The sequence below is a fragment of the Amyelois transitella genome, chromosome Z (assembly GCF_032362555.1).
Source record: "Amyelois transitella isolate CPQ chromosome Z, ilAmyTran1.1, whole genome shotgun sequence".
NCBI lineage: Eukaryota > Metazoa > Arthropoda > Insecta > Lepidoptera > Pyralidae > Amyelois > Amyelois transitella.
The window spans coordinates 5,835,476-5,845,261 of record NC_083535.1 but is presented as its reverse complement, the minus strand read 5'-3'; the positions used below and the strand labels follow the sequence as shown (position 1 = coordinate 5,845,261).

General features: G+C 34.5%; 1 protein-coding gene and 1 long non-coding RNA gene across 2 annotated transcripts; one reads left to right on the top strand and one right to left on the bottom strand.

Annotated features, from left to right (window-relative positions):
- Window positions 1–2,381: 2,381 nt before the first annotated feature.
- Window positions 2,382–9,465, bottom strand: LOC106133833 (uncharacterized). The gene is made up of 8 exons (XM_013333672.2): window positions 9,340–9,465; window positions 7,538–7,655; window positions 6,602–6,772; window positions 6,111–6,408; window positions 5,622–5,822; window positions 5,151–5,316; window positions 3,005–3,132; window positions 2,382–2,741 (listed from the first exon to the last, which is right to left on the bottom strand). Exons 1-8 carry the CDS (start codon window positions 9,358–9,360, stop codon window positions 2,612–2,614), a joined length of 1,233 nt encoding a protein of 410 aa, XP_013189126.1. The 5' UTR covers window positions 9,361–9,465; the 3' UTR covers window positions 2,382–2,611.
- LOC132903926 (uncharacterized) lies at window positions 3,979–4,659 on the top strand. The gene is made up of 3 exons (XR_009657526.1): window positions 3,979–4,063; window positions 4,176–4,295; window positions 4,423–4,659. It is a non-coding gene; the product is annotated as an uncharacterized LOC132903926 (long non-coding RNA).
- Window positions 9,466–9,786: the final 321 nt, after the last annotated feature.

Below are 9,786 nucleotides of genomic sequence, written 5' to 3'. Positions count from 1 at the left end.
CTTCTTATTTTTTCAGTATAAATATAGGTAAAATTTTGAAATTAGAAGGTAATGAAGCGTGTAACCGTAGGCGTTAAAAGCATCTAACGTATAAAGCTGTTACAATTAAATTGTCACTTTCAATTAAGTCCTAATTCGTCCACAGATGTATTTAGCTATTATGTTGATGTCGCTTCACATACTTAGGTGTGTTGATATGAGTAGGTACTATATCCTTCTCTAAAGCAAGGAGTGTCAAGATACTTAACGTGTAAAAAAGTAAATTTTGATCTAAATATAAGCCAAATTTTGGGATCGAGGCTAACATAGCTTCTGCTTATTGTAAGAAAATTTAGAACATATTATGTACCTTTTCATATAAGCACATAAATATTTCGCATGTTATCGGGATTATGATATCTGCCTAGCCGTATAGCAAAATATAATGTAATTAGGTATAAGAAATATTTATTTCACTAGACTGGGTCTAGTTTAGGTAGGAATTTCAATGTGTCCAAAACTTTTAATGTTATATTATCTTGTGAAGTGCAAATTCACTGAGTGTAAGCAAAGATTGAGTATTTAGTGACAGAAGTTTTGTTAAAATTTTGTACTTCCTAATTCAAACTAATATTTTTCGTGATCCTACGTCGCCTTAACTAACCGTTAACTTATTTATCCTCTATAAATAGAAGGAAAAATGTACCTTATCAAAAAAATTATAAAGTTCAACGATGCCTGTATACTAAACAGCTATAAAGTAGCTAAGGAGGGTCAAACCCGATTTATATTCAAATACGTAATCTAAGTAACGAAAAAAATATTTTCAAATATTCCTATTCTGTTCAAGGCTTAGTTCTATTGATTTCACGACAAGAAATGATATTGAAAAGTAAAGTTACTAGGAAATTGCCAATTTTCGCAAAACATCTAGTAACTTTAAAATGTTGGAAGTGAAAATACTGCGTTTTAGTATATAATTACCTATTAAAAATATATGGTTGTTTCATCTTGATGTTATTAAAAAGTTTCTCTGTGTCGGCTTGGTGATACCAACTCTTACAAATTTTCTTGCACATTAATAAAAATGTGGATAAATATTATGATTAACATCGACATGGTTAACTTGCTGTAAATTAAAAAATAATATTCCTTAAAATCATACAAATACACAATCTGTAACTAGATATAGAAAGGGTTTTGTTTGTTATTTATGTATTAAAAAACCTATCATTCCATATGAAGTCTCATTCATCATCAATCATCATCATAACCGTATATTATTAAAATTTAATACAAATATATTATTCTCAGGCACAAAAGGTAGTAAATTAGTAAGTATACCAATAGGGGATCTTACTAGTGCTGCACTAAGTGTTTCACTATAGGAAAATTGGCACTAATTATGTGTAATGATGTTTCTAGTTGGTAAGGGATGTTATTGTGATTGTATGTCGAACCGAACATATCATTAAACGTGATTAAATATTGTGATTATATTGAATTGGTTGTCGACCATTGACTGTTTTCTTTCAAACCTGATTGTGAATTTATATATTTTAATTCTGACAAAAAATACACACACTACTAATAAATCTACCTACAATCACTCATTTTCATTAAAAACTACATTTTATTACGAACTCTTGTACGAAAACGTGCACTTGTTTGCAGAAAGAAGTATTTATTAGCATAGATCACAATTTCGTGCTTGGTCAATTCTTTCTAAATCCCTTTTAATGTTATTTTATTTGGCAACTACGAAAGTAAATGAATACTTATAGCTTCAAACCTTAACAAAAAGAGTATCACTTTATAACTAACTCTTGTTTAGAGTATTTGGGCTAATGCGATAAAAAATTTAAAGTTTTTATAAACAGTAAAATGAGAAAATATGAAAAATATGAATACTTTAGGCTTTCATTGACTAAGTACTTATGTATTAGGAATAAAAATAACAGGAGCGGCAGTGGCTTGGCAGCGGGACGAAGGAGGAAATAGGCTAAATAAAGAAATAAACCTACACAAATTCAAGAGCCAAGTTCCAATAGTAATATCGTAACAAATTTAGCACTTGAACTTACAGACATATCTTACACACTGATTCGTATAAATAGTAATATAATACACGATAGTCTTTGGCCCGTGGAAATTTGGTGAAAATCATCACAAAAACATAGTTACTAGATACTCCTAAAATCAAAATTTCGTTTTGGGTTAGTCGTTGTAAACGAATAATTATATTATTAGAAAGTACCTACTAGACCATCGAAATAACCATTATATAAAATACTTACTATTATTACGATTTGTATGGTATAACGTACCTACGTACTACGTAGGTTTTATTTACCGCGTGGAATTTAATTTTAATAAATAAATAATAATAAATGTTCGAAATAACATGGGTATCTATAACATTTTTATTCACTTTATAACATTATGACATACAACATAAACAGAGATTCCTTTAACATTAAATAGAACGAAATACTTGGCAACAATTATATGTAGGTACTTGTTTATTCGGTGTAAGTTAGAAAAATATTACAATAACGAATTATGAACTGATTTCTGACTTAGATTTAAATTTAAAATCATTTGCTGAGACCGTAGGATTAAAATGGTCTGATTATTTGGTTTTTTGCTTCTTAGACGGTGGTGCCATTGCCACCTGTCCGGTTTTAAAGTAAAGCGTGTAGAAAACACTGAACGCTACCAATACTATCGTAGATATCACCGTGATGTACTCCATGCGATTCCTGAAATTTTTAAAGGAAAAACTTAATAGTAAAATTATACGTTATGTATATAGGCACCTCTAAGAAACGTTCTATAAACTCCATTTACAATTTCTGGAACGAACTTTTCGTAAATAAATCGATAGTCGCGACTTACAACACTACCTACCCGCCTTTACGATGATATTTCGTTTTTTACGACTCTCGCTTTAGACTTTTTAAGGGACTTCACACTTGTCAAACACAAATTTCCAAACATAAAGGTAGAAATATATAATACTCACTCGAAAGGCGTTCCACAGATGACGTACCAAAGCGCCCCATTCGGAGGTTTCTGACCCCCCACACAGTGGAAGTCGAAGTATTTTTCGTCGTAATCTTCCGGGCAAAAATATTTGCGCTTGTAGAGAGTCTGTAAAATAAATAATTATATTTATTCCAGGCAGAGTGAACTATAAGATTCATGGTTAGTACCTACCTAACTATTTAGTTTTTGAGCGGCCTACAGAGCATCGAAGACCGCCCCAGCTGGTTTATAATAAACGCTAAAGCATGGTTTATTATACATTTTTGTGTCCTGAAAACACCTAATGGCAAATCACCTGGGTGATGAAAATATACAAGATTTGATTCCACATATTTGTCATATTTTTGTAGATTAAATAAAAGTAGCTCGTCAACATCAGTCCAGTATTTTTGTGTTAAATCAAAAAAAAAACCACTAATGATTCCTCCATTTTATTTCTATAAAGTTATGCATTTCGAGAACTAATATAATATCTATAGTTTTATTTATCCACCCGTACATCCATCTCAGTTTGGTCCAAAGGTTCGACTGGCAGAGAATGCCTTGTGGCATTAAGTTCACCTGTTGTACATTTTACGTACATAAATAAATAAATATTTATATAGATTTAGATACTTAATTACCCACCAAATTGTTCACGTGAAATATGAAAATAGTTCTTTTTATGCCTGATTTAGACTAAATGGGGATCAGCATTTTAATTATGAAAAGGTACCTAATACCTTTTCAACACTAGTTACTTCTTGGGTCAATCGAAACTTAGGTTAAGTGGATAAATCTTCTGGACATTACGAAAACACGTTCAATCTAATTATTTTACTCCTGTGCCATGGGTCAATGAGTCTCAGAAGAGTACAAAGATTTAGTCTTTGGTCCAAAGCTTTGGTCTAAGGATAAAAAGAGCCGTTTTGACAACGACAAAATTCTGTCTTTTCTCATTATTTCATAAGGCGTAAGCCCATCAGAATTATGGAAAAATCCAAATAAATTACTAAGTGGCAGTGAGAAAAGGCGTACAGTTACAGAAAAAAAACGTGTAAGATCACTTATTTACTTATTTAATAAAAAAAAACTAGCCGTGCATCTATTGTAACGATGTAGGTAACTAATATTTACTATATAGGTACTTAACTGTTGCTTTGTTATAGAAATTTTTATGGAACATCCATTCTAGTGCCGTTATCTGAGCATATTCTAGTGAGCTCATTTACAGTTCCGTACAACAATGGCATCCAGCGGCGAGCAAAATAAATCCTTAAGATCAATAGGTAAGAATGTAGGTACTATGTACTCGAACTATACATTTATATGATTAAGGTGAAAAGTGAATTTCTTGATTGAGGCATTTGTCCAAATTACTTTTTTTTAAACGTTTTTCACGATTATTTATTTCAGGTACCCACCCTAAAATAAGGACATCAAGGCATCGTTATTATGGTAAAAATATATATCCATCGGTTGTTGCAATGATTCACTTCATTCAGTTGATTATTTGGAATCTTTTCATATATAAAGTGGCCCCAGAAGTCGAAGAAAATGTTGAAAATGCCGCACAAAATTTAGTACCTGAATTGCCCTATTTCTGGTGGTAGGGCTTGCCTAGAACTTTTTTATTCATCCGTTTTTGTTTGTGGAGGTATCAAGCGTTAACGAATATGAACTTAAAATTTTATTTATTTATTTAAGTAACATGAGGTTTCATTAAAAAATTTAATAGGTATTTATAAAATATTTGATTCGAAGAAGGATATTAAGTAAGATATAAAATAAAAGGTTAAGATATAAGATTGAGGTATAAAATAAAAGCGTTTCACCCTTTTATTTTATATTCTTCTTAGGCATATGTCATTTCTTTTATCATCTATAATTTACAAAAGAGCGAGACCGAGGGATGACGATGACGTGAACTTGAAAAATCTAATTCTAATAAAGAAATCTATTAAGATTTAATGTTATAAATCTAAAAGAGTATTTGTAAGTCCGTCTGTCACGTCAAAACTTCTTAACTGATCTCCATGCAATTTGCAGACATATACCTAGCGTTCAGAGAAGGACATACCTAGAACATATTTCATGCGGGCATAGAGTCGGGTGAAAGCTAGTTAACTATAATAGGTCCGTACCTGTCCAAAAGGCGTAACCAGGGAGGCTTTCTCATTGCACGGTCCGACTGGCTCGTGGAGACCCAGGGACCACTCCCGCTCGGGGTGGAAAAAGATCACGAACACCAGATAGAGCAAAAAGTGCACAGCCAACTGCAGGATCAGCAAGTAGTCTATGGCAGTCAGTCTGGAAATTCACTTGTTGTTAGGGCCGGCTCTACCAATGCCGATGCGACCATTGGAGGGCGCCCTAACTTAGGGCGCCCTCCAATGGTCAAGATGTTGTTTTAAGAAGTGTTACACGCATCTTCCCACTGGCCACAATCCCTGAAAACTTCTTTCGATTCATCCACATTTATTACTCTTTATGCAAGCTCGTTTTCATTGTTTACTAAAATTATATAGGACCTTCAGTAGGAATGGTAAGTATTATAGGTACCTAACACGCCTAGGGATGTAAACTCAAACATAGTAATATGTTTATATTCTTACTTGACTTTGCACTTCTCCCGTTCGCTGATAAGTCCTCGCAATACGATGACTCCGAAAATGGAGAAGAGTGCAAAGAAGGTGACTTCTGTGTGTATGCCGTAGTTGTCGTGCAGTGGGTGGTAAATCGGCACAAACATGAGCACGCCTCCCGGCATTCCCAGGAGCACCGCGATTATAAGGGACTTTATTTCCTTGGTGAAGCTGTCAAAAATTACATAGGTAAGTGAAGCGCTTTTCAATGTAGAAAAGTGCAATAATAATTAATAATAAGTATTCAACATACCTGTTTACATATCATATGACAGAAATATACTTAGTTTTAAGAAGAAATGTATAAATCTAGATGCCTACTTCTACGTTTTCAGTATGTCATTGACTATGTTCTTTATAGACGTCTATGTCCACAGGTTTAAGTATAAGGTCACTCTAAATCAATTCGTCGGAAATCTATGCTTCATAAGAGCGCAGGGCAATTTTAATTTTACTTACCCAGCCGAATCCCACTGGTCGACTTTTGGTGCAAACCACTTGCGACTAGCATTGAATAGAAAATAAAAGCTTGCAGCGAAGGAGGCATGGAAATAGTAGGAGTTCCATGGCACCCAGTAGTGTCTGTCTGCAATATTAGGGTCGGTGTCGTGCCAGGTCCAATGGACGAACTTCACCGCTACGATATCGTAAGGGATATCGATCAGAACTGTGAGCAGACCCACTGCGAAGGGCTCCGCATATTTGGGCAGGTTTAAACGAGAGACTGCATACGCCGCATGGTATATGAAAGCGGGGTCTGCAATAGAAGATTAGGTAATAAGTACCAGATCTTATGATTCGCTATTAATCTACCTAGATTGGGTGGCGAATGAATGATCTGATCTAGTTATGGTTCAACAACAACGAATATTTGACATGTTATAGTTAGAGAACAGTTGACATCTTACTTTTGTTCAAAAGGTAATGTTTATAATTTAAAAAATTCTTACATAAGAGTATAATGTGCAAAGGCAGTCGGTTTCCCAAAAACATGACTGGCGTTTGTGAATGCCAGAAATTATCATAATCTGGAACGACCACGTGCCAGAAGTTATCAGTATACTGCCCGTGCAGCACCACGGCCAACCAGAAATATGGCCATCTTCCACCTTTCCTGAAAGCTGAACAATTTACTAAATTAGAAAATAAAAAACAAACAACTTGATTTACTCGTACCTAATCGTTCGTTGAAAACACTTTTGTGGTGTCAGTTGAAACCTACCTTAAAACAAGTAAATGCCTAAGTAGGTACCTATGCCGTAAAAATTTGTCGCTAAGTTATTCGCTAAGCATTTAAAATACCTACCACTAAACAAATCATAGACGACTTTCTTTTAAAAAAAACGGTTGTGAAGCTCATCCCCAAATATATGGCAAATCCAGGTTTTAAAAAAAATCTATCCTTTTTAGTCAAAATACTAAATGTACAGACAAAATATTTTTACCGTTTTATTATAAGTAGTATTTTGATTTTCAGGATTTTTAAATAAAATACTCAAACAACACAAAAAAAAATATTTTTAATAAAAAAATATCTCGTTTTTGTTGGGGCTCGAACTTAAACCGCCAACTTCACAGTCTCTCGCGCCAATCACTGGACCATTGAGGCCGTTGCGGTGGTGTCGACATTAAAGTAGACAACATACATACATATGGTGAAAGTTTTAAGTAAATCGGTTCAGTACTTTCAGAGATAATCGTAATCATACATACAGACAGACAGACAAGAAATAAAAAAAAAAATATATTTTTGCTTTCCATTGTTCATTCTAAGTGTCCCTCTATCCATTTCAGTCGAAAATAGTATTTTTAATGTACAGACAAAATATTTTTACTGTTTTATTATATGTTATAGATATAGATTAAATACACTGAAGAAAAGTTACCGTGAATGAGCGTTACGAGCCCAGCAAGCACGAAGACAGCCTGCGACAGTAGGTACGTGGGCTGGGCTGACCACAGTTGGTTAAGATCAGTGTTGACGTGCACCAACCATTGGCCCCACTAGAAGAGAGAAAAATAAAGAATTTTTGTATTGAGTGAAACAACGCACCCTCTGCTAATAGAAAGCAACCGCGAGAGCAGCGCATCCCTCCCTTAATTTGGCTTGTATAATCGGAAGGTAGTGGTCGGATAGTTATTCCCCACTGAAAAATAAATTATTGACAAAAAGTTACTGAACTTTTTTTAGTTTTCAATTAAGTAATTTGTATATTTTGTGGAAGTGAAGATACTCGTACACTTCCCAGAAACCAATACCGAAACACAACCCCACAAAACGTTAGAATTTGTTTGCTTACTCTGAAGAGAAACCTATGACAACTATCCAGTAAAGGGTAAGTCACATGACTTTTGTTACCATATTAACAGGGGAATAATACCTAGGTTTCACCACGCAGCAAAATATCCCTAGATGATTTTCTTGTTGATGAAAAATTGCGAATGTAAACACGCTTCTCCTATCATAAGGCAAATCTCTTTATGATCGTTAGTTTTGTTGGTTTCTCACGAGTGACTTTCATCACCACATTAACAGAGAAACGATAACCTAAGTTTGTTCTCTTTACGACGTCCACGAAAAAACAGTAAGATCAATCAGTCCTATTTCACGTGCCAGGAAGGGAAGCATTCCACACGGCATCCTTGTTAAATTTAAAAACATAATTTCTAGTTTTATATGGAAATGAAGAGTGAATAGTTGAAATAGTACCTACGTACAGTAAGGTTGCGTACAGTAAGTGAAAATTGTTTATCCAAGTGTTCTTTATATGTCTACTATCCAGCCAAAAATGTGTTTGTTGTCCAAAAACTTATTTACTATGTACGCGTTCATTAATGTACCTATTGTCAAACGATGAACAGTCTTACTGCTTTATTGCAACACCTGTTAAAGGGATAAGTTAAAGTGCAGGCGGGGCCATGTACTTATGGCGTAAGGCCCGCTCTCTTGACGATATCTCACACACATTTTTGTCGCCGGGTGGCGAAGTTTCCGTATGGTGAAAACTGGGTGAAAATAACGCTCGATTGTCATTGTGAAAAAAACGAAGCGTTTCGTTACGAAACGAAAAAGGTTAGTCCCAGCTGCCTCTCATCTTTGAAAAGTAGACCGGCGCCCGGCTTTGACCACAATACTGAATTGCGTAAGTCAGCTTTTAACAAAAAGGTTCCCTCACTATAAGGGCATCGGTTGGTATTCAAACTAATGTACATGACTCAGGAAAAGTGTTATTCATATAGTCGCAATAGTATTTGAACCTGTGCATCAAATTTTTGAATATTTGATTGCCGATACTTCAACTTATTGGGTTTATAATAGTTTAATTATTTTTATAACCGCGACTACAGAACCACAAAATAAGCCAATCTCCATCTTATGCCGACTACCCTCGTCAGCAGCAGCTGCTATTGCCTCGGACGCGGATGATACAGATGCAGACGACGTGGCACTTTAGGTGATATAAACATAGCCTCCATGTGAAGGTTAAGAGTGTGAAGTATCTATAAATATTCTCATTTAAAACTACAACATTTTTAAAAACTTCCCTACAAAATTTTTAAACAAGAGTAATGTAGATCGCAGAGCAAAAAATTAAGAATTATCGCAGGCGATGTATAAAATAATTGAAAAGGTTGATTTAGCGTGACCTTATATTTATTTACTCAGCCACGAAACTGATAAACTCACCGATATGGTGTTTGCCGCCATTTTCGTCTGGTTTACTCACGATTCCACTTCGAAATGATCAAAATATGTGGCTTACAATAATAAATGAATCAAGTGTGAGCGCTAGTGATGCGTCTTCAATATATCGATGAATAAATTGTAAGACAGTAGATGATAGAGTACCTTCTATTATACTGGGTGGAAATACTTGTGAGTTACGTTGAAGTAATTCGAACGCGACCAGGTTTGAGCCCTGGATTTTAGGTACAAGTGCGTAAACCAGGGTTTAGCCCGATATACTTGCGAACTTGCTTAATGAATTTAAATTTACATAAATAAAAAGAAATATTCGACGATGCTATTAAGCTTTAATAGGTTGGTAGATAATCAATTATAGTAAGTCAGGTTATGGTCTTAACAATACATAATATATCGAAGTATCAAAGTATACTATTAAACGAGCAACAT

Coding starts and splice junctions, on each gene's coding strand:
- LOC106133833 (XM_013333672.2), bottom strand. CDS start 9,360: ATGGCGGCAAACACCATATCG. Junction 6,409..6,601: donor TTTGCACATTATACTCTTAT/GTAAGAATTTTT, acceptor CTTCTATTGCAG/ACCCCGCTTTCATATACCAT. Junction 5,823..6,110: donor GACCAGTGGGATTCGGCTGG/GTAAGTAAAATT, acceptor AATTTTTGACAG/CTTCACCAAGGAAATAAAGT.